At 31.8% G+C, this 25,978-nt stretch overlaps 1 protein-coding gene across 3 annotated transcripts in view; it reads right to left on the bottom strand.

Annotated features, from left to right (window-relative positions):
- The window catches only part of LOC143082571 (calcineurin-binding protein cabin-1-like), a 47,127-nt gene continuing 21,149 nt past the window's right edge, over positions 1–25,978 (bottom strand). For 2 of the 3 annotated variants that reach the window (XM_076258302.1, XM_076258303.1), the window contains exons 22-34: positions 25,463–25,559; positions 24,753–24,877; positions 24,232–24,318; positions 23,306–23,427; positions 21,596–21,769; positions 20,225–20,332; positions 19,120–19,414; positions 18,929–18,983; positions 18,437–18,515; positions 15,256–15,318; positions 14,761–14,872; positions 13,920–14,178; positions 13,343–13,475 (exon numbers count right to left, since the gene is read on the bottom strand). In XM_076258302.1, the coding sequence (XP_076114417.1) occupies positions 13,999–14,178; positions 14,761–14,872; positions 15,256–15,318; positions 18,437–18,515; positions 18,929–18,983; positions 19,120–19,414; positions 20,225–20,332; positions 21,596–21,769; positions 23,306–23,427; positions 24,232–24,318; positions 24,753–24,877; positions 25,463–25,559 (1,497 nt within the window). In that variant the 3' untranslated portion in view covers positions 13,343–13,475; positions 13,920–13,998. Of the gene's footprint in view, positions 1,331–2,731; positions 2,804–3,381; positions 3,626–5,673; positions 5,838–6,397; positions 6,509–7,120; positions 8,575–9,253; positions 9,967–11,972; positions 12,125–12,739; positions 12,833–13,274; positions 13,476–13,725; positions 13,837–13,919; positions 14,179–14,760; positions 14,873–15,255; positions 15,319–18,436; positions 18,516–18,928; positions 18,984–19,119; positions 19,415–20,224; positions 20,333–21,595; positions 21,770–23,305; positions 23,428–24,231; positions 24,319–24,752; positions 24,878–25,462; positions 25,560–25,978 lie in introns of those variants that run through there. The other variant, XM_076258301.1, reaches the window with a different exon arrangement.

Genomic DNA, 25,978 nt, shown 5'->3' with positions numbered 1-25,978 from the left:
AATTGTTACAAATACTATTAATTTATTTATCATCATCTATTAGTTTGTTGTCATTGAAAAATTTGACATCAGGTGGAATGAATAGTCCAGTTATTTCATCAAGCCTACAATTGGTTGGCTCAGGAGAGGAAGGTATGCTATCAGAACTACTATCATCTGGAACATAGACAGAACCAGACCCTGAGGATGATGGGATGCTGTCTTCTGCTGAATCTAAGTTATCTAACTTAATTACACTTCTCTGGACTTGTTGTGGGGCGTTTGCCACTTTCTGCATGTGACTTGTAATTGGAATTGATGATGATGATAATGTTGTTTTTGGAATCACTGCTGATGATGAAGATGATATTTGCTGTTTGCTTTCTGTTGGCACTGTGACCCCTATTGCCTTAGCAACAGAATATGTTGTTTTTGATTTTTTGAAGTCTTCTTCATCATCAGAAGAAGATATTTCTATCGGTTCAGTAATCTTAAGTGGTGGTTTTCTCTTTGTTATAACAATTGTTGTTTTGGTTTTTGGATCTTTTGATGGAATACTAAATTTCAAAGTGTCTGGACAAGGTGTATTTGGAGATAAAACTTCCAATGACCCAAACTCTGGTGAAACAATGTTTAAGCCTCCTTTTGAATCATCAACTTTACATATGATTGGTTGATTGCTTGACTTTGACACAACAATGGTCTGTTTCTTTGTATATTTATCTGTAACTGTTGAAATATGACCTTTCTTGGCTGACCCATCCACTTCATCAGGGTTTTTGACTTTCTTCTGACCTTCAGACTCATTGCCAAACTCATTTGCTAATAATGTTTCAAATATTGATGCATGATTGATGTCCTTAACTAAAGTTTCAACAACTGGATTTTCAAATGGGTTTGTTGCTGGTTTTCTTGACATAGGCTTTGCATCTTTATGCAGAATTGAAGAGGTATGTATGGATTTAGGATCTTTTTGCTGAACAGTTGGGACAAAGGTCTTTTCGGGGAGCTTTTTACCCAAAACTTGAGACTGTGTGATTCTCAAAGTCTCTGATGGTTTTGTTAAGTTTGCCAACTGTGGTTGAGAAGGTTTGTTGGAGCCTGATGTTCCAACTGAAGCAGACGGACCTTTTTTTTCTTTGTCTACTACTAAAATCTGAGTAGGCATGGTAGATGAAAGTTGTTTTGATTGTTGCTGGGGTGATGATGTTACGCTTGGACTCTGAGTACTAGGTGACTGCATTATAGTTGATCTGACTGGTGAATATGGTGAAAAAGATAAACGAGATGGTGAAAATAAAGATTCTGATCTGTTCCCAATATTCTGACCTTCCTGAGTAGCTTTCTGCATCTGCAAATAAAAAACAAAATGTTTTTTTATTATGTATGTAATTATCTTTTCTTGATAATATATATTTCATTATTCACTACTGTTGATTCATTTATTTTGAGTATACTAATTTTTGTGGATAAATGTAAAATAAATTTTTGGTGGATTCCTTGGTTTTGGCAAAGGCTTCAGACTTGAGGTGGCTCGTGGGTACAAAAATTTTAGCAAAAAATTGAACCTTTATTTTTTCATTACAAATTTTATTTATTACACTTTTAGTTATTACTTTATGATATGGTAAAAAAATCAACCCAAAAAATCGATTCGGTTTGGCCCCAGATGACTTTTAAAATGTTTATATCATTGAAAAAGCTCCAAATTATCTCCCTTTGGTGCAAAAATGCCATTTTTTGGCATTAAATTTGAAATATATTTTTTAACTCATGGGTGACCTATATTTTTTATTATTGTTTTCATATAAGCTGTACATAAACTAAATAATTGTAAAATTTAAGCGATTTCAGTAATTAGGTTATTTTTTTATTTCGATAGAATCTCTATTTCTCCTATTAGTTCAACAGAAAAAAAGGACATTAACTAAAATGTATGCTTCTTCCGGAGGCAGATTGTGAGCTTAAATGAACGGTGACCCCATTTTTTTATTTCATTTTTCTTTTAAGTATATGATAAAGTTCATTTATAAAAAAATATAGCGGAATCCTATATTAGGAAAAAAAATTGATTTATACCCAGGAGCCCCCTTAAGGGAAAAAAGTAGTTAGTAAAACATTTAAATTCACTGTTTTCCTAGGACTATACCCATCAAATCCATCAAGATTGGTATTCCATGGATAATAAAGAATTGACAGTGATAAATATTTATCATTGAAATCAATTTTCTTGCAAGCTCCAATCTCCCCTCACACGGCCTTTTCTTAGTACACAAAATTTTAAGTTCAAATTCATATGTATTTCTATTCTTTATCTGTTACAAATTTATAATCTATCAAATACTGTAATATTTTACATAATATGATCAACCATTTGAAATTGTAGCATTTTACTAGATGTTTCTTGATAATTTTTTTAAGTATGTTTCAGGCACCACAACTATCTTACATTTTTCTTTTTTAATCTTGTTTTGAATCAAATATAATTCCTATACTGTTATTACAACACTGATGTTGTGATTTTGAACCCCACTCTTGCAGGTGCACTTGAGTCTAATCTTAATTGACTAGGATTGTCAGTTTTCCTATCAAGGTCATGGTTTTCTCAAGGCACTCTGGTTTCCTCCAACGATAGAAACTGACCGTCAGGAAATAGCCCAAAAGTGGCTCTTAAAAGTGGTGTTAATACACCCAACAATCAATCAACCATTGATATTGTATGTCATTGTAAGCAATAAAATAGCAATGTTACCTGAATTTTCACCTGATTGTAGTGCTGACAGAAATCTACAGCCTGCTTAAACAGAGGGCGATCTGCTGCAATCTGTAAAGAAAAGATGTAAAATGGTAAAATGAAGAATAAATTTTATTAACAGCATATTACATACAATTTCATATATCCCTTGATATATGTTTCATTGTAAAGCAGTTTTCGAAACAGTCTTTCATAAATAAATTATTTAATTCGTTCTTGATTTGATGGAGTCTTTTTATTCTTGTTGTAAAGCAACTTTTTATACATTTTTTTTAAAGATTCTAATCGCTGCTAGAATTTATTATTGTTGCCACAACCTGAGTGCCAGGAATGTACATTTGATATAAAATGGTTATGTGGTGTCCCATTGCTATACAATGAAACAATATGAAGGAAATCAAATTGCTACCAAAATAACAAATTAAGTAAACAAAAGGCATAAATCTCTAAAATTAAATGCCAAATCAAATAGAAGTAATGTGTGCTGTACTTCATGAATACATAAATACTATGGAAGAACAAAAGATTATCAGGGTTGCATTCTGTACTTCTTTGATGTAGTATAACTTATTTTTATATAAAAAAGTACCCAAACACCCCATTTTGCTTTCTCATCATAATCCAAACTCCATAACTCCTATTCTTACCTTATCTTTCATAGCAGCTTTGTATGTCTCCCCAAATATCTTGTTTGTGTCGAGCCCTATATCATTCTTCATCTTGGATGAATTCCCATAATTCCATATTTTATAAACCTCCAATAAAATTTTCTCCAGTTTTTCTTGGTCCACCATTTTTGACAATTCTACATTTCTTTCTTCAATGATTTCCCAACATAATCTAAAGGACATCTTAACAAACAGAATTCTCTCTGAATCTCTTAAATATTTTCTGCCAAAAAAAAAAATATTACGTAAAAAAACTAAAAGGATAACAGGATAACAAAACCTTTAAATAGACTTATTGTTATGCGTTTACTTTTCTGCATTGGCTAGAGGTATAGGGGGAGGGTTGAGATCTCACAAACATGTTTAACCCAGCTGCATTTTTGCGTCTGTCCCAAGTCAGGAGCCTTTGGCCTTTGTTAGTCTTGTATTGTTTTGGCTTTTGGTTTCTTGTGTACAATTTGGAGTTTAGTATTGTGTTCATTGTCACTGAACCAGTATAAATTTGTTTTGGGGCCAGCTGAAGGACGCCTCCGGGTGCGAGAGTTTCTCGTTGCATTGAAGACCTGTTGGCGACCTTCTGCTGTTGTCTGCTCTATGGTCGGGTTGTTGTCTCTTTGGCACAGTCCCATTTCCATTCTCAATTTTAGGATTAACAAGTGAAACTGCAAGCTACTGCTCACTGATGATACCCCCGCCGCAAGTGGATAATATTAATAGTGTAAAAATATGCAAGTGTTCAGTACACAGGAAGTTGTCGAGTGATCAATCTGAAAACGCATCACACGGTATAGCTGACTTATATAAATCCTGAAACCAAATTTCAGAAATCCTTGTATTGTAGTTCCTGAGAAAAATGTGAGAAAAATTTTCCAATTGCTATCATGTGTAAAATCATACAAGTGATCGGTAAACAGGAAGTTGTCGAGTGATCAATCTTAAAACGCATTTCAAGGTATAGCTGACTTAGATAAACCCTGAAACCAAATTTCAGAAATCCTTGTATTGTAGTTCCTGAGAAAAATGTGAGAAAAATTTTCCAATTGGCTATCATGTGTAAAATCATACAAGTGATCGGTAAACAGGAAGTTGTCGAGTGATCAATCTGAAAACGCATTTCACGGTATAGCTGACTTAGATAAACCCTGAAACCAAATTTCAGAAATCCTTGTATTGTAGTTCCTGAGAAAAATGTGAGAAAAATTTTCCAATTGGCTATCATGTGTAAAATCATACAAGTGATCGGTAAACAGGAAGTTGTCGAGTGATCAATCTGAAAACACATTTCACGGTATAGCTGACTTAGATAAACCCTGAAACCAAATTTCAGAAATCCTTGTATTGTAGTTCCTGAGAAAAATGCGACGAAAAATATTCATGGGACGGACTGACGGAAGGACAGACAGAGGTAAAACAGTTAACCTTTTTTAAAGCGGGTGTATAAAAATAAATTTTGGACAATTTAATAGAGGTATAAAAATGAATTTTGGACAATTCAATAGATCACATAAACTAGCAACTAGATCCTATACTAAAATAGTTGTAAATATTAGCATTCCACATATTGATAGTTTTGGTTTTGGGAAATTCCTGTTATCTTGCATGATGATAATTTGATATTTTAAAGCCTTTATGCTTGGCAGTAATTCCTGCTTTACAACTTTATGTCATGTAAATAAATCTTCATCAATAATGAATAGAAGAACTGAACAATTTTAACACTTTTAAAATATACTCATTAAGAAATATTTTGACGATATTAAATTAATGTTTTGTCTGTCTAAATGTAGAATTATTCTTTTTAATGGATTAACTTAGCGAGAGGTTTTGAAATTTATTTCAGATGTTTGAATTCTTTGGTGTTTCCCTATGATGCAATGTAAAAATAGTTTCCCCTATAACAACAATTCAACATTTCTTTTAAGACACAATAGCTCACAAAAGGTTATATACCAAAATTTAAGCAGACTTGATTTCTTTTCTTTTGATTTGAGACCTAAATATTAACAACGCAAATATAAGGTAAAAGTCTTGAGTCAGTCTTTTCTTGCCATATTTAAAACAAATAAATTTTCTTCAAAAGGAGCTCCATGACCTATTAGTATTTTTGTCTTCTTTTGTTCCTTAACTAATAAAACCGAGAATGGAAATGGGGAATGTGTCACAGAGACAACAACCCGATGCTCATCCGGCTTATATTATAAATTTAAAATTCTTGATTTTTTAATCTAACCCAAATACATGTATCCTAAAGAATAAACAAAGTTTTCTTACTTTCCTGATTCAGGAGATCTGTTCATCCATAAATGTATCTGATACATCAGAGTTAACTCTCTCCTCTGCTTCAAGACCTCCAACAATAACATGACTGATCTGTTCATGTGAGAGGCAAAGCTTCCTGATCTGTCAATATCACCAATAGGTATCCTCCATATACCCTATATCAAATATATCAAATAATAAAGACAATTACTCCTTGAAAAGTATTAATAAATGTAATAACTGTGCTGTACAGGTTTTGTGGAGGAGGTCAAAATCTGGCAAATCTAAAAGATCCATGTTTACACTATCTACTATCAATATTACAAGGTATTACTAATCATCATTCCTTCATAAAAAATTGCCATTAGGACAATACCAGCAACTTAACTCCCCCACAGCTACTGGAGGAAATCATATTTTGTTTTATTTTCATACAAATATGTGCTGAAGACAACACTCAAAGTAAAATGAGTACACAAAATAAACTCATAAAAGAGAATTCTTGATTTTTAAAGTTATTATGTAATACATGACCTATATACTACACTTAAAGTAAATATTTGTAAGAAGAAAGACAACTTGGGTATAGCCTTCAACCACTTCTTGTGTACAATTTAAAGGCTAGGTATTGATTCTAGATAACCCTTCCAAAGCAAAGTACATCAGAAAGGTGTTGGCTCACACTGCTCAACCATATCTATATTAAACTTCTTATAATATACTTATCTTTTCATACCTGGAAAAAATTGTTCTGTTTCTTGTCCCCAAATAATCCCTGAGCAGGCATGTGACTTTGTTGTTGCCAGTTGGATGATCCTAGCAACAAGTCCTGAGCAAACTTCAAGTTCTGCAATAAACAACACAATTACATCTCATGAATGGACCTAGCTTGTGATAAAGAGAACAAAATAATATCTTCTTACAGGTAACACATATGAATACACCTATCTATATGTGTGATATAATTTAATGAAACAGTAACCCAACAAAACAAATAGCTAAACTGCTTCTTCAGGGCAACATACAGACTTCAACAGTAGGCTAGTAATCATATAACACATGTATGTCAAACTCTTCATGGTAAAATGTCTTAAACGTTGTGAACGAAAGATCTTCCATCAATACCAAGTTCTCCCAAAACATGTGATATTTCTACAATACTACAAATATCTGCTACTGAATTATATTTTTTCATGTAAAATCATTAATTACATTAGTTAGTAAATTAATGCTTTTATGATATTTTGAAGACTGACTTTTTGGCCTTATTTTTTCAAAGTAAATATCATTTATATTGCAATACACACCTAGAATCCCATACTAAAATCGTAAAACTTTCCTTTCAATCATAATAATTATTTTAAATAAATGTTTCCAAAGATTTCTTAATCAATAGTTGAACCACATACAAGTAAAGAATTACACCAAAAACACCCAGATATATGTAACCTATAAATACCTTATGGTATGGTGAGTTGACATAAACATCAGCCAATCTGTACATTGATTTATAATGTGTAGGAAATCTAGACAAACATAAATGTAAGGCTGCCATACATTTCTCTATCAACAATTTATGTAGTTGTTCTCCTGTTTTACCACTAAGTTTAACTTCAGTTTCTTTTTCTGTAATTTCTTCCATCTTCTTTTCAAGCATTTCTTTCTCTCGATCTTTTACATCAGTTTCTTTCACAATCTCTGAACCAGATTTTCTCTCTGCTGCTGTTTCCTTATTATCATCACTTTTATCAAAGGTGGTATCTTCACATTCCATCTTTTCAGTATTTTCTTCTTTATCTTTATTATTAGATGTATCCTTCTTTTTTTCTGAATCTTCCTTCATAAGCGAATCTTCAACTTTTACTTCAAGATTCGTTTCCATTTTATTTTCCTCATTTTTACTGCTTTCAGTAATAGTATTTTGTAGATGATCAGGTTCCTCCTTTACAGAGGTTTTATCAATTTCCATTCCAACCTCACAGTTTACCACTTCTTTCTGACCTTCAACACTTCCTAAACTTTCACCTTGGACAACCTTCCCAATATCTGACGATTTCTTTTCAAAAGGTTGTCCAGGAGTTTCTAGGTTTGTTTCCTTACCCTGACCTAAATTGTTCAACATTTCATCAATATCCATTTGACCATCATCAGTGTCTTTAATATTTGCAGTAGATTTGAATTCATTACCTTCGGATTGACAAGTAGGACTTTTCTGGTCAGTTTCCACCTTTTTTGCTTCATCATCCTGAGGCTTAACTTTATTGTCCTGTTCAGTTACATCACCACTTATTCCACCTTCACTGATCTCAAGAACATTAACACTATGATCATGTGACACATCATCAAATGAAGTACCAAGTGTTCTTACTTCCCCTTGTTTTGCCGCTGAAGTCTTTTTCCCTTGCTCTGGTTCTCCATTTTCACTGTCATCATTTTCTGAGCTAAGGGAGTCATAATCAGCACACAATGACACATTAGCTGAAAATATTTGGACTGTTGATTTTTCTGTACTCTTTTCACTGGTTTGTCCTTCATCTTCTGAACTTGTTGAATCATACTGACTCACAAGAGAAGTTGATAATGCCACAGAATCCTTCTTACTAGCAACAGTTTTATTCATGCCTTCCATGTTAGATTTTTGTACTTCCTCAGAACTTTGAGTATTGTCCTCATTTTTAGCCGGGATATTGTCGATATTGTCTAAATTCCTTACAGGGCTATGTTCTTCTGATTTTACTGTAGATATTTCACTTTTAACAGTTACATCAGACAAAATACTATCAACTGTTTCAACTGTAGATACAACATTCTCAAGTGCAGTGGCAACACTATCTTTGATATCTTGAGAGTTCTCCTCGATATTGCTTTGGACATCAACATCCATTTTGACACAATTTGTTTTCTTTGTGACTTCTGAAAATAAATGGGAACTAAATTTATAAAAAGAGATACCACTGCATTATTTAAACTTCATTAACTCATAGAAGTTTTGCTAAGAAAAATCTATACATTCAATTGTCTCTGATTTTGATAGACATTTGTTTTCTGCCTTTCTTAAGGGTTTTTTCTTTCTTTGAAATCAAAGAATACAAATTATATTTAATATTAAAGTATATATGAAAGTTACAATCAAACATTTGGCAATGAACATTTGTTATTAATTATCATAACCTTTAAAAAAGAGATAGGTAGATACTTTTGTAGATAACCCAAGAAACCAGAAAGTATTTGATAATCCAGTATTAATAACCTGAATCTTATCAATTCCCAGTTATTGCATTATAATTGCTGATATTTAAGTGTAAAAGTAATTCTGAACAAGCTACCTCCCAACTCTCATAGATGAAAAATCTATATATAGCAAGCAGAATAACCCATAACAATGTTATTTCAGGGCTTACAGGAAACAACAACAAAAAATAGAGAACATACATGTATTATTTATGTGTAGATACAACATTTGAAAGCATCATTGGAATAAAATCAAATGTCTTCCTGTTTTTGATTGTCATGAGAGGCTGAATGTCAGTGTATAATGTCCAAGAAACAAGAAAATGACTCTAAATAAGAAAAGATTTAACATTCTACATACCTGCTTCATCAGTAATCATTGGCTCAAATCCAAAACTCTGTCTTGATAAAACCGTTGGTATGCCAATATCAGCAACCTTTGATTTTGATTGGCTATTCTCCCCATCTGATGATGATGACCTTCCAATATTCTCTAGTTTAGCAGTCACAGTAATATTACCCTCATCATCTTCATAAATATCTGAACTGTCTATACTCAAAGAACTGTCACTGGCTTTGTCATACTTTTTTAATAATTCAATTTGGTTCAATTTGTTGACGATCTTTGTATCTGTTGATACAGAAATGTCTACTTTTTGCACATTAGTGATCTCCTCTCTCATGTCATTTTCTGATAGTTCCAACGTTTTAGTCTTTGATTTATTAAGATCAAAGTTGCTAACAGAACCCACAAAAGTGCTGTTTGAAAAACTGGTTTGGGATGATTCTTCTTTGTCATTCTGATTTGTAAGATCTAATTCCATTGGTTGAGAATTTGAATCTGCTGAAACATCATATGACACATCACATGACTGGCTAACTGGATCAGATGATATGTAAGTAGATTCTTGTGAGAATGAGTCACTGCATGAGTTTTCAAGAGAGACCACTCCTGATCGTGCCTGAAGAAGTGACATTTTCTGTTTCTGTTTTGAGTATGTATGGTCTTGTGATGAGGTAGGGGTAGATTTTGGTGTATCTGTAGTCTTATTTTCCATCCCAGTTGTTTCTTTACTATAATAAAATATCACAAGATCAAATTGCATTAGACTAAAGAGAACATAGATAATTTTATGATCAATATATAAATATCAGTCTAATATATTGAGCATATGGTTTAGCATGTATGATCAACTCTTAGAAATAATTTGGATTTTTAGCAATACAGTTCCCAATACGAGAAATATAAAGATTTTTTTTTAAATTACCATATACAGTCAGTCTCCTTTTTTTCTTTTTTTTTTTTATCTACACAAGTTTTTACCTACATGGAGTTTACTAAATTTTTCTTTCATTCTTCAAAAAATTACCTGATACTTTCATGGCATGAATAGACATGCAATTCAATATTTCTTCATCTTTTTTATTTTTTATTTTTTTTTTGTATTGGAATGTTTTGGTTCTTGTCAATTGCATAAAATGATCGATTGGTTGTTTCACACACAAGAAACGCAAAAAGACTACCGTATAAATCGTTAAATAAGCCGCAGGTTTTTTTCTCTGTCTTTGTCCCTGCGTGTTATACTCAGGTGCGTGTTATGTAAGTATTATTTTCTGTTTTCAGGACGACGGTGAAAGAAAAAAATATCTGGATTTGTTTTCTGGAGACAGTCAGATTGTCAAGTGCTTGCAGTGACTTGATAAATTGTTAATGTTGCATATTTTGTTATGAATAAATAAATATATTAACTAAATCGTTTGTTTTTATTTCATTCAATCATTGTTGGTTTACAGGAAGTCGATAACCATGTGTTTAGTGTTCATTTCGTAAACAAAGAAAGATAACTGTGTCCATACAGGATATTAATTGTGTATTTATCATAAATATGTAGTTGTTAGTTGATTTAATGTGTTTTAATATAAAATTTTCTAATAAAATAATAAAGAAAGTGATTGTGTGTCTTGCCAATATTACAAGTTTCTTTAAATGACGATGGTGATGCATGTGCTTAAATCGACACTTTAAAGTGCTTCATAAACAAAGAGAGATAATCGTGTTTGAGAAGAGGTACCAAACAGGATAAAATACTGAAGAGTAACTGTTTGTCGTTTTATTGTGTTTCAAAACGAAATATCTTTACGAAATATTATTGGATGTTTAACTAAAAAAAAAAGAATACTAATTTTTATAATTTAATCTGTTAAAACATTTATTTATTGCCGTCTTCTTTTAATCCCCCTTGTCATTGCTCATAACACTTTCATTTAAAAATAGACAATGACTTGCAAAAAGTAAATTGTTTTGTTTGTTGTATTCATCCAAATTAAAATTGAAAAATGTTTGTTACGTTCAGAACTTCAACTTTTATTTTATAGACAACAATAAAATTCTTAAGATTGATTTAATTAAAAAAAAATCTTGACTTTTGGGTGAACAGTTTTCACACGTGGGTACAGGTAAGTAGGTCATAATCAAGGTAAACAATGGCAGTTTTATGGCTTGGGTGACCTTTCATGCATACATTTTTAAGATTAATTTAAATCCTTAATGCCAATTCAAACAATAAACAAGCAATCAATACCATACTAATTTTAATCAAAACAACAAGGTTCAATGGACACCCAAGCTGTCAACACATGGCCATTGTTGACAAAAAACATCAAACGAAACTGGCATAATTAAAACAATGAGAAAAGTATAATTATTTTATTACGATTTTTTATTTTAATATGACACAAATAAATATATTCAAAAATACTCTCAACTTTCTCACCAATCTGAAAATAGAAATGAAACAAATTACGGTGTGAGTTACAAAAGGAGAAAATATTCATGACACTATCAGGTCAGTAGAATAAATATACGTTTTCTTCAGTGTGCGCTTAATATTCAGGTGCGTTTTATGTAAGGACAAAAACAATCTTCCCCCCAAAATACGGCCGTGCGGCTTATAAAACGATGCGCTTTAAATTCGAAAATATACGGTATATCAAGGTGATAATAACATAAAGTAATTGAGGTTGATATTGACAATAAAAAGTGTAATCTATACAATATAAGCATTTTTCTCAGATATTACCTGTCTAATAATTCTTCATTTTTCTGTTTAGCACTTGCAAATGGACTAGCAGCTGCCTTGTTTATAAAACGTTCAAATAACTGATAATCCATGTCAGCTTGATGTTTGTCTAATATAAGTTTTAAAATAGAGGAATGGAGCCTATAAAACATCTGCAATAAAAAATATAAGGAAATGTATTCAATTGGTCAGTTAGAGGTTTTCGTGGTATTCTTTTGAACCCCAGCTGTTGCTCAAATAAGCATAAACATGTACCAAGGGGGGATAAAATAAAAAATGTTAGTTGATATTCTTCCTATGTGATGCAGTTTTCATACAAAAAAGTAAGTGTTACTTGTGTGAGGATAGTGTGAAATATCTTGTTCCTTAGAAGTTTTCTGAAGTTTTTCTGTCAGTATTTTTGTTTGAATAAATTTATTGAAGATTTTTGAAAGACTCATATACCAGATGTTCAATTAGAAATAGTTTTTCCACACTAGACATGTTGTTTCTTCTACATCTCCAAGATATCGATGTTTGGATGTTTGTCCTCTGTTTAATAAAGATACAATATATATTTTTTTTCTGCCTCTATTAATTATATTGATTGATTGACTAATTGCTGTTTAACACATTTTGTATAAAGTGTAGGAAGCCAGAGTGCCTAAGGAGAAACACCAACCATTATCATAAGTAAAGTTTAGTTGGAACATTTTATTTGTGAAAATATGTACCATTATTTTGAGGAATCTATTTCCTAATATAATATCTACATTCTAACAACTTACCTCTAAAGCTTCCACAGCTAGATGTGGTGTTGAGTATGCATAGGCTATCTTCTTAGGGTAAGGTGCATTCTCTTCATATAAACATTCAGTTGCCTAAAATATCACAAATGTTTTAGCATAGTGTTCCATCAATATTTATTGGACTTATTCAGAAAATGAATTGCATTTTTGAAGCATTAATGTTTTTAGCACCCTGGTTAGTCCAAGTATCATTTACTAATACCTTAGACTTTTTAACCAACTTTTGATGAGGACAGATAATAAATTTCTGAATTGGTCCATGACCTAGACTTTAGACTTTAAACTGGGAGAATATGATTTATGTAATTGTTGTAATTGGCTAAGAACTACCTTTTAATAACTGCTGGTTTATTTCAGTGCTTAATGTTTATTGTTTTTATTTTAGTGATGGTCTATTTACACGACACCGTTAGTATCTAGCATGCTCAACAATATCAAAGTCCTAAATTGTTTAGGCTTTCCATATTCATATCATACCAGTTTTTTTAAAATAAAAAAAATCATTTTCCCATACTTGTTCATAATGTTTTAGAAAATCTCCAGGCGACTTCTTCATTTTCTCCAGACATTTGCCTATCATGTAATGTTGTAACCATTCCTCTTCGTTCTCACACTCGATGGCCTTTCTGTAACAGTTATAGGATGTCCGTAACATCTCCTGTCTACTATTGGTGGCTATCAGTTCCATCTCAGCACTTAATGGAAAGGTGTATTTCTGTAAAGACAAAGAAATATCCATGTGAACCAAAAGAGAAAATGAATTATTGTAGATCACTTTCAATGGAATGCTTACAAAGACAAAAGGACAGGACTTTTCCTATCAAGCTTAAATGAAATATAATATTGTAAAGATTTTCACTGTACTTATCCAGGTTAATTGTCTTGAGGAATGAGAGTGTAACTGATAGGCCAATGATCCGTATTCCATCCATAGTTTACCTTTACTCTCATCTATCTGTACTTACCCATGTGAGTTGTCTAGAGGAATGAGAGTGTAACTGATAGGCCAATGATCCGTATTCCATCCACAGTTTACCATTACTCTCATCTATCTGTACTTACCCATGTGAGTTGTCTAGAGGAATGAGAGTGTAACTGATAGGCCAATGATCTGTATTCCATCCACAGTTTACCATTACTCTCATCTATCTGTACTTACCCATGTGAGTTGTCTAGAGGAATGGGAGTGTAACTGATAGGCCAATGATCCGTATTCTATCCATAGTTTACCATTACTCTCATCTATCTGTACGTACCCATGTGAGTTGTCTAGAGGAATGAGAGTGTAACTGATAGGCCAATGATCCGTATTCCATCCATAGTTTACCATTACTCTCATCTATCTGTAAAGCTCTTCTGAAACATCTTAATGCTGCTATTGATTTCTTGTGTACAGGGAAATCCATTTTAAGTTCAGTCTACAATACAAAGAAAAGAAAAACAGTTTATTAAAGGGCAAGGCCTCTGTACCACCATAAAACATGGGGTCACTAAAAAGTTCTGGATGTACATTCAAAGTAAATTGTAAATTCATCAGAAAACTATTGGAAAAAAATATGACTCTTTTCACAAAAATCTTAAGACTTATGTAATTCATACAGAAAAGTTATCATTACTTCAATAGAGGACAGATATTTTGTCAGACTAAGAGCACAGATTTGTCTGACTATGTGTGTAACCTTACAAATCCTTCATTGCAGAAGTACTATGAATTCATTCAAATAAATGACTTGAGACATTGTCAGGCCTTATGAACTTATCATAAGAGACATGTTCATTTATATTTACTTGGTTCTTGCATGCACTTGATGTTACCTACATAAAAATAAATCTTGTCAAAACAATATTTTTATCATTTATTGCTAACTTTGCCTTATCCTGTCAATCTTTTTTATGAAAATACACCAATTTTGCAATACTTCTATCTAAAGTCTGAAAAATACCCTTAGCACACCTGTTCTTAATTTCTCTTTTCCTGTTTTTAGATTAAATATACTTACAGAATTAAGTTTTTGTTCTAACTGACTCATCCTTGCCAGAGCCATTCCCGCCCAAGAGTCTAAACGACTAGGATTTACACATATATCATTCATGTAATATTTTATGGCTTTTCTGCAATTAAAAGTTAAATGCCTCAAATAAATATAAACATTTTTTTCTTCACATCAATTTCTTTTTTTTGGGGTGATTGTATTGCATGTATGTTTCATTTGAATCTGTACTTTTAATTAGCTTAAAAAATAACAAGGCATTCACATTATATTTCTTCATTACTCAATAAAATCTTAACATTGAAGACTGCACATGCTTCCCATGACAAGTTTACAATAATTCTAATTCTCAGAGAGTTGGTCTTGTTCAAAGCAGATTATATTCATATCACATTATCATGTTTTCATCCTGAATACTTTTTTATTTTGCAACTTAATATAACTACTACAGCAAACACAGGAAGGTATCCTCTTCAAGCTTAATAAGCTACATTTTATACTCACGCCTGTTCATGATTTTTGAAGTAGTAGTCAGCCAACAGATAATATAGCTCTTGAGATACAGGCCTGAAATAAACATTGATAAAATAATTGATATCTGTTTCAATAACAACTTAACATTTTCAAATAACAGTCATTAGGGTAAACAATGACTCACAGCCTTATCAAATATTAAAATACATTGATGTAGATATCTATAATGTGAAAATTCAATTTTGGATGAGACAAGTCTTTTTATTGGTTGAAAGTTTTTGACTATCAGCTGACAGACATAATTTTGTCATGTGACCATGACATCATCATCGGTTTTCATGATATACTCATCAATCAAAGAGCTCAAAGAGCTAAAAGCTCTGAGGAAAAATGATGCCACTGTCTCTAATATTGGGATATTTTTTTATGCAAGTCTTGATTTTCACATATAATAATTAGTTTAACATTGCAACATGTCTTGTAAGCATATAATTGATATTCGTAGATGTGTGTTTGTGAAGTGATGAAGATGACAACTGACTGTTTTTTTAGTACAAATGAATAGGTCAAGACTACCTGAATGATCTACAGTATCCAATGACTACTGGTTGTTTGTTGTACAAATAAATAGGTCAAGACTACCTGAATGATCTACAATATCCAATGACTATACTGGCTGTTCTATTGTACATATAAATAAAGACTACCTGAATGATCTAAAGTATTCTAAATAATGTGATTTTTTTCTTGCAATTACATTTTTCTAAATCAAGAATACAGACTACTAGTATCCTTTTCAAACCAAATGATTATGAAGAGCCTGTTGTAACAAGCTCTTATACCCCACTAGTCCTATAACATATGACTTCGCATTCTTATTTAATTTTTAATGATTTAATACTAATACATGTATTTTCATTTTCAATTTTTTTTAATTCGAAGTGTGGCACATTGATAGTAAAAAAAATTTCAGAACAGTAATTAGAAATAGTAAATAATGCCCCCGAGGTCATATGTTATATGTTATAGGACTAATACCCCACATACTCATTAAATAAGTTACTAATGACATAGTTATTTCTGTTACTTGAAGCAAATTCTATTTCTGTAGATTTACACAATAGCATAATATTGTTATACTAGTTTTATTTCACCTTGAAGATAAGACAAATAGGGATACTCCTTCGATTTTTTATTTCATGTCATTCAGGTCGCTTTATATGAAACTTGAAACCACTTCTCTGCCATATTGATATTTTATAACAACTCTGCCCTTGACCCATATAATTGATATTCATTCTTTAACCATATATCATAAAAAGCTAGATTTTGATTTTGCACTAACCCACCATCTTTCATGTCAAATTTCTGTCTTCATTTAAGTTGATGCCATTGAACCATCATGGTATTAAACACAATTTCAAGTGAATATGCTGTTATAGTGGGTCACTATATATTCAACTTGGGTGGCATTCAAGTTATTGAAATTTTGTCAGATTAAAACAATGAACTAGACCTTTAGGAAAGGATCTAATAATTTAATATGGAGCCATAGTATGGGACCCCCACCCCCGGTAACAAAAATAAACAAGCTTGAAAGGATACAAGTCAAGTGGCAAAATTTATCATCAGAGATTACAAGTCAAGAGAGGACGGATACATCTCCAAAATGCTTGCCAAACTGGAACTACAACAAGATCTCCAGACAAGGACAAACAAGGCGTTGAAGCCAAAGTTAGTATTATGTAAAAAGTGGTTGAGGGGCTGATGCCAGCTATTGAACCAGACGAATTCCTCAAAAAAGCATGTCCGAAGAGAACCATAACTGCTGAGAAATTCAAAGAATACCATGCAACAATTATTGTGGAAAAGCAAGTGAAGAATAACTCTAACTGTGAATGTATTGACATTCCACCAAGTAAAAAAACGTACAATATTCAAACTCATTCTTTGTAAGACAATGATCGTGTGGAATCAGCTAGACAACACTGTTGTGCACGCATCAAGCGTAGAGAGCTACAAATCTGTTCTCTCAAACCGTTGTATTAAAGCCAGTATCTGTATCGACAATTTATTCACATGTCATACAGATACAGTTATAGACTCTGCTGCTGTAACTTTGTAACTAAGATTGAGGGCAGTCTGCAATGTTAACCACTAGCCCGATGCCCCAGACTAGTAATTTTCAGCTCGGAATAGTTTAATTATAATAGCCCGAACGGACTAGTAAGAAATAAAACGTCCTTTCTATGTTATTTGAAATTTGAACATATTTGAAGTTCAGATTGACAAGTAATGCAGAAAAGATCGTCAAATTAATGTGTAGGAAGCACAGGCACTTGTTTCTATCCATTGGAAGACCTACTATCAACGTGTATTTATTGTAAGTATACGTTGATAGTGGGTCTTCCAATCGATAGAAACAAATGCCTGTGGTACGAAGTCTAAACTATCAAGATCAATAATTATACATTTATCCTGAGAAAGTGAAACAGAAACGTAAACCAGTCGCAATATTTCTGGTACTTCGATCTGTCTTATAACGAGTAGAAAGTGGACCAACACAGACACATTATATTTTACTTTTTTAATGATTGCTAAGTTGAAATGGTAAGAAAGGCTGACATTATTTAGGAGAACTATTTTGTCTAGCGATTGTTGATCATTGGAGTGTAAAAAGTCCAACATCATAACAAAACGAATCTCTTTATATATACCTATTGTCTACGATTGTAAGACATGTGCATAAAAGTGAAAGCTTGAAAAGAAATGAAAAATATAACAAAGGGATAGCTCCAAATACCATTAATATTAAAAAAAATATGGACAGGTCAAGATTTTTTGTTTGTGTAAATAAAATAAAGTATGTAAACTGGTTCCTGCCGACTAAAACACTTTGTTCAATTGTAGCATAATACAAGCAGATTCCAGTTAGTATGTAAAATAGTAAATATGAAACCAAGTGCTGTAGGCAGAGGCATAATCGACTTCCATGGTATTGGAAACATTCCGCTGATAGCGTCATTTTCCAAAAATGGAATTTAGAATTTAATTATAAGGCATGACTTATAGTTTTCTGTCTATTCAAAATAAGCTCAAAAATGTGTTGCACTTTTATACAACCCACATTCTTCAGACAGATTTTTTTTATAGGCATTCCTTTATGAAATTAAGAAAGTAAAACTGATTGGAAAAATAATGCTATACTTACGATGGATTGTAAATAGACTCCTCATTAAACGTGTCAGTTGTTCCATCAATGTAATCTTGTAAGGAATCAATTACATATACTGAAATGTACATTGATCATATGTATTTCTGATGGCTAATTTATCTCATTGACATGTAACATCAGTAAATTTGTTCAGATATTAAAAGAATATAAGTAAATTGATCAATAAGGAAACATTACTAAATGTTATTGTATCAAATCATGTACACTAAAAGTACTTGATATGTTGACAGTCCAAACTATTTATGAACAACTGAAAAATACAGTTTAAATGACATGTGTATTGTAATGATGAATTCTTTTTTCACTAAATTTGTAAAAAGAATTGAAGAAAAATCATATTCTGACCTTGAGGACAAAGTTTGAACATTTGTTTTGCAATATTCAATGTCTGATAGAAAGAAGTCTCATATAAAAAAATTAAATACATTCTCCGTAGAAGATATCTTATTTTAAAGAGCAGAAAATTACCTGGCTTTTGTGATTCTGGTACCAAATTACAAATTCTTCTTAATAGATGCTCAACCTACAAAGGTAAAAAATATACTCTTTCAACACAATCATTTTACAATTACTTTACAGTCTTATTAGGTATAATAAATTTTAAAGAAGCTCTTACATGTATTGAGATGAGAAAAGTCTAATATTTCTTATATAATTACCTCTGCAGGTACTGCTTCTGTTTTATAACTATCAAATTCTGGCACTGATTTTGGTTTAAAATAGTTAAATAAATCATCAGTGCGTTCCCATGTCAATTCAATCTGTGGTGCATTATGGTCCATGAGATGACGATATCTGCCCTTCTTTGTTGGATGACCATATAAACAAAAGAAGCACTGCTCTACCGCTTGGCCTAATTCCTCGTTAAATATTTCTGACGAGGATTTTTCTGAGGTCAATATTCCAATGTAAAAGAGCAGGAACTCTCCTTCGGACTTTGTACACCAAGCATGTCTGTAACACAATTATTAATATTATCTGAGAAACAGTGAACTAAAACAAAGCAACTTAAATTTATATTCCAAGTAAATAATTTTTATGATATTTGTCATCATGTCAAGTGTTTTGCTCTGTTAATTTTATGATTTTTTTTTATCGTAAGTTCTACTTTTAGTCTGTGATTTCAGAAACATACAATCCTGGCTTACCATGCTTGCTGTAAAGTGGCTATATTCCCAAAAAATTAAAAAATTCTACAATTTTAGAGCTACACCTGATTTCTAAATCATCATTCCTCAGTAAAATATCAAATATCTTAATCCTATATGGAAATATAGATAAACTGCACTGAGGACTTTACTCTAATAACCTAACATTTATTATAACTATAAATTTTAAAATGTGACGGTGTTATGTCTCAAGACTCTGAAAAAACAGAACAAAACTTTTTTTTTTAAATCCTCAAATTGCAGAGTAATTTTCAATAAAATGGAAGAATGAAAGCCATTAAAATAACTTTTGAACATTTGATTGTAATCAAATTGAAAACTTCAGATAAAGATCTAAGAAAATGTAAACTGTACTTATCACTCACGACGTTCATTTTCACTGAACTAGAATACATATTTGTTTAGGGGCCAGCTGATGGACGCCTCTGGGTGCAGGAGTTTCTCGCTACATTGAGTACCCATTGGTGGCCTTCGGCTATTGTCTGTTCTATGGTCGGGTTTTTGTCACTTTGACACATTCCCCTTTTCCATTCTCAATTTTTTTAGTATAAACTATCATGTTGTTAAAATATATGAGGTCAAAATGGTGTATTACCTGCCAAGATATTCATGTGCTATATTTAGTAACATAAGTGATGGAGGAATAGAACTGTCCAATTCTTCTGGTACTGGACTAACTGGCTTTGGTGCTTCACTTTCTTCTCTGTTAATAAAAAGGTACCAGCATATCTTACTAATAATTCATTATTTAAGAAAAGTATGATGTTTGATTGTAATGAGATGGTGCAGGGCTAAAAAATATTCTTTTCTTTCTCTGTTCTTTAAACATATTACAACAGTTCATCCTAATACTGCTTAGAAATGAAACGATTCATATACTAAAGGTCTGTATGACCATGCAAATGTAAATCTAAGTATTTCATGCTTCTTTATAATATAAACAATTAGTCAAAACATTGGACTAAATAAATGCAAAATGGGCCCTTTAAAGCTTGCTGTTTGGTATGAGCCAAGGCTCCGTGTTGAAGACCATACTTTGACCTATAATGGTTTATTTTTATATATTGTGACTTGGATAGAGAGTTGTCTCATTGGCACTGATACCACATCTTCTTATATCTAAATATTGTTATATATATATATATATATATATGTAAGAATTATATTTGTTTATATTCTTATTTTTAATATTTGGTAGAAGATACATTTATATATAAGCACTAACAGTGTATAGATCGTCACTTGGCTGTCACTTTTTAATCTATAGGTAAGCTTTTTGTAAAAGCTATTTTTTCTTTGTAATAATTGACGTTTACGGCGCTAAATATATTTGCTGTATTTGCCGTCCGTCTTTATGACGTTATGTTTTCCTATGAATGTTATTTCAATTTGTTTACGGCAGTTTATTATTTGGATTTTATTTGGACACACAAGATGTTTTTTATAAGAGAGCATAATCGGTAAGAATATATTTAATCCGACTTTATCATTCATTTCTTTAGCAAGAATTGTAACAATGTTCCGTAAATGAAATATATTGATTTAATCATTTGTGCAAACTTTGTACTTTTATCAGGAAACATGTTTCTTTATATTTTTATGATTGAGAAGTAATTAATGCGCTGTATATTATTTTTATGGATAACGGAATTTAGTTTCACTGTTATTTATGATTTATAATTTATGTATTTGCAGAGAATCGTATCATATACAACGAAATTAAAGAACTGATTTGATACGCATACTTGACTTTGTTTTTGATTTACTGTGTGGTCCAAACAATATATATATACAACTCGTCTAAACATCAACCCAACAATGTTAGATCTGTAAATTTGCTTTCGCAAATTTTTGGTTCTTCCATATATATATATACATACTTAGAAGTATTTCAAATATATATATAAATGTATAAACGAACACTGAGAAACACAGCCAGCTAAATGAAACTATAGTTTTTACTCACTTTTTTATAAGTTTATATAACAGTATCCATGGCAATACTGTACCAATTGGCATATCTATACAAGTATCAGGAACTGACATTTCCACATCAATCATGTAGATCAGGTTATGGGACAGTCTAGCTTGGTTGACTTTAGGTAAACTAGAAATGACCATGTTGTCGTTCTTTATAATCCTGTGAATATAGTAAACGTACAATAAACAAAACTAACTGTATTCTAATATTGTGCCTGATGTAACAAGTGTTCTTTCGTAGCAAGTTAGATCAAAGCTGAAAGCAATACTTTGAACTGGTCTAAGACTTTGAGATGAATAACAGTAATCAATGTTATTTCTTTGTTTTTGTTTTCTTCGTGTGCATTTAGAAAATTATAATAAATTGATACACCATATCTTTTCTTTCTCATTAAGGAAATAGTTTACATGAACTTATCAAAGCCCTTTTGTAGTAGACAGAAATTGACCGTCAGATAGAAAGAACTTTTGTGATTTTACAATTTCAAAAAACAAATAGATGTGTCAAAGCGACACGAATGGCCCCATCCCAAAAAGTTGAAAAATCTGCAATTTCAATATAAACACATGTGGACACAAACCTGATGGTAGCCTCACATATCAAAATTCTGGAGGGGAATAGAGAAAAAATATGTATAACTGTGGTTTTCAATAATTTATCAAAGTCCAAAGCCTGTAATTTCAGCAAAAATTAGTGGAGCAGAAGGAAACTTAAACTTGATCTGTAACTCATCATGGTTAACTCACATACCAAAAATTAGCACAAAATCAAAAAGCGTTTAGAAAAAAAGTCTGTATAACTGTGATTTTCAACAATTTCTCAAAGTCCATGAAGTCCGAAGCCCGCAATTCCGGCAAAAATTAGTGGAGAGGAACTCATCATAGTTAACTCACATACCAAAAATCAGCCCGATATCTGAAGGCATTAAGTAAAAAACTCTGTATAATGGTTTGTTGTGGAACTTCGTTTCGGGGCCATAAAAAATAAACAACATTTTATTTCCATTTAAGTTTTAATTCTTAAAAGTCAGCATCTTACAGCCAATAGATCACTTTCATGTTTGTCCGTCACCAGAAAAACTCATCAACTATGTGTGCCTTTCTGATGTCATTTACCAGATAGAGGGGGTCGCCTGTATCCCTGTACTATTAACGTTCATCAAGCGTCTTAGTGATCATCATTGTGCAGGATAAACAAGAAATAATGTTTGTTCAGTAGGTACTTAATCACAATCCCCCAATGACAGCAGTGCTGAGTGTCTATTATGAGAATTCAATTTGCTGAATAATTTGTGCATTATAGCATCACAGCTTTCCAACCTATTGTTCAACATGGAAAAGGAAGTGACAATGCCCCTAAACGCACGAATGATGTTCACTAAAACCAGAGTTTTTTACGAAAATGCATCAAACTTGAAAGTTGTCTAAAAGCATGCAACTGGAGACACACATTGAATTTTACATTGAACTTTTTAAACCAATCGTAAGGCATTGATATCAACACAGGTTAATGAAGATAATTTGTCCAAATTTACCTAAAATTCACCAAAGAAATTTAACTCAAGGAATAATATTTTAAAAAAGCTCATGAATCAAATTAGGATTTAATTTACTACCATCTAAAACTATTTTTTAACACATACAAGGTTTAGGTGGTAAAAAGAAACTAGATTCTTCTATCATAAGCTACACTCACAATATCAAGGATTCACAGGTTTGGACCAATGTTTGTGCCCACTGCTCCTTCTCAGAGGACCCACTCATCTTATAAGCTTGGACTGCTTCATCTAAGGTTATCTCAGACCATAAGAATGCTCTCTGTTTATCAAAATTAAAAAAAGTTGTTCAAATTTGAAATCTTCAACTATGAAACTTCATTACAGTATCAGAACAAGCCTTTCATGGTTATTGCAGCCATATTGAATGGTAGATTTTCATAATGGAGGTAATAATGAATTCACAGTACATTATTGAATCAGAACAATGATTGGAAACGTACATAGGTTTTCCATTACTATCATATTATTTCCCCCTCTATCCAAAACATCTGCCTTATTAATATTAATTATAATAGCCCAAATGAAAAATATCATACTACATGTACTATATGTATTAAATGACTAGAAAAGTCACATGATACTGATAAATTCACATGACTGAAACTATGTTTTTCACACAAAGAAAATATGCAACCAAAAGTTTGGGTTTTTTTTCTTTCGAAGAGCTTGTTTTAAATAAACCCTCATTTAACAAGAATGTGTCCCCAGTACACGAATGCCCCACTCGCACTATCATTTTCTATGTTCAGTGGACCGTGAAATTGGGGTAAACCCTCTAATTTGGCATTAAAATTAAAAAGATCATATCATAGGGAACATGTATACTAAGTTTGAAGTCGATTGGACTTCAACTTCATCAAAAACTACCTTGACAAAAAACTTTAACCTGAAGCGGGACAGACGGACGAACGAACGGACGGACGAACGAACGGACAGACGGACAAACGAACAGAAGGACGAACGGACGCACAGACCAGAAAACATAATGCCCCTCTACTATCATAGGTGGGGCATAAAAATACCAGGTCAATACATATTGAAGTTTAAAGATATTTTTTACTACCTTATAATCTTTCAATTTTATCAAGGAATCCTGGAGCAGAAGTAGTTGTGATCTTCTTTCTGTTGCACTAGTTGTCATAGAAACTTGCTGTAAATAAAATGTTATAGTATTGTTTATTATATACTGCCTATGTGTATAAGGATTGTGCATCAACAATCAGATTAGATAGAAGTGTTATCATTTATCAGTAAAAAGTTCAGATTTTGGCAGTAAAACCAGAAAAAGGCAAGATAGAATAGAGATTCATATTCACACACAAAAGCAGTGATAAGATATCAATTTGAAGACAGAAAAGCTTACATATAATACCTACAATGCCATTATCATAGAAGTGTCTGATATCAATCTACTCAGGCATGTTTATTTGCAGTGTATTACCTTATAACGCCATATATATCAGCAGTGTATTACCTTATTTGGACTTGTATATCATCTGCGTATAACCTTGTTAAGACTAGTTTTTAGTAAGCAGTCCACCAGTGTATTAACTTATTTAGGCATGTTTATTAGCAGTGTTTTACCTTATTTAGACTTGTTTTCAGTAAGCAGTCCACCACTTTATCAAACTCTCCAGCATCATACCACTTTTGTGTTTCATCAAATGATTGAGATCTTTCTAGAGATTTCAACTGTTTCTCTACTTCCACTACAATAGATTTTGAAACATGCATTTCACATTTACAATTTTCTCATCAAAATGTGAAACAGCTGAAGCAAATTAAGAACAATAACGACAAATCATTATATTTTTTAGGCTTTTCAAATTTTTGGTCCATTGAGTACCAATAACAGGTTATTCCAGAAAAAATATATGTGGTTAAAAAGAAATTGGTATTATTATATATAACATTCAAGAAAGTGTATCTTGTCTGTAAGAGTGCATTTTTATTCTGTCCTTTGATAAAATAAGACGTAAACCTATAACTGTAAATTCATAAATGTTTGGAACAAATTTTGCAAAGGCATGGGAACCTCCTCGAAAAAAGCCTCATGTTTTGAATTTAAAAGCAAATTTTTATATAGCATTTTCTGAAATTGCATTAATAAATATTACAATTTTGTTCATTTTTCAACATTTGCATTAATATGCATAAATTTTTTTCTGAATTTACAATACTTACCTAGATGAGACCTTATGTATACTACAGTTAGGTATAACTATCTGTCTATCTTACCTACAGACAGGACTTTATGTATACTACAGTTAGGTATAACTATCTGTCTATCTTACCTACAGACAGGACTTTATGCATACTACAGTTAGGTATAACTATCTGTATGTCTGTATCAGTTTCTGCCTCAGACGATTCCTTTAGACAACATAATGCCTATAAACAAATCAATATTTTTTCAAAATTCACAAAATTCTTATGACTTGTATGATGCTTCAAAATAATAGTGAGCAATTATTTCTATTCGAATGAAGTGAGGCTGTTCAATAAGATTTGTGTAAAGACTTTGTAAAGATAAACACTGAAAACTTTATATGCTTTTAAAAAATAAAGTTTTCATTCCTTGTTGGATTTTCTATCATTCTTTACACTTTAGAATTAAGATACCTGTCTTTTTTGGTGTTATAAGGGGTTATGTGAAGTAGTTCTCTACTTGGTCTGTTATATTGATTGAATGGACAAACTTCATTTTCAGTATTGTTTAATCAGCATTCTGAGTAATGATAACATATTATAATAACGATTTCAGTGATTAGAATTCTTTATGTGAGTGTGATTATAGGAAATTATAATTG

This window comes from Mytilus galloprovincialis, chromosome 7 (genome assembly GCF_965363235.1).
Source record: "Mytilus galloprovincialis chromosome 7, xbMytGall1.hap1.1, whole genome shotgun sequence".
Classification (NCBI taxonomy): Eukaryota; Metazoa; Mollusca; class Bivalvia; order Mytilida; family Mytilidae; genus Mytilus; species Mytilus galloprovincialis.
This window is presented reverse-complemented; position numbering and strand designations above follow the sequence as displayed.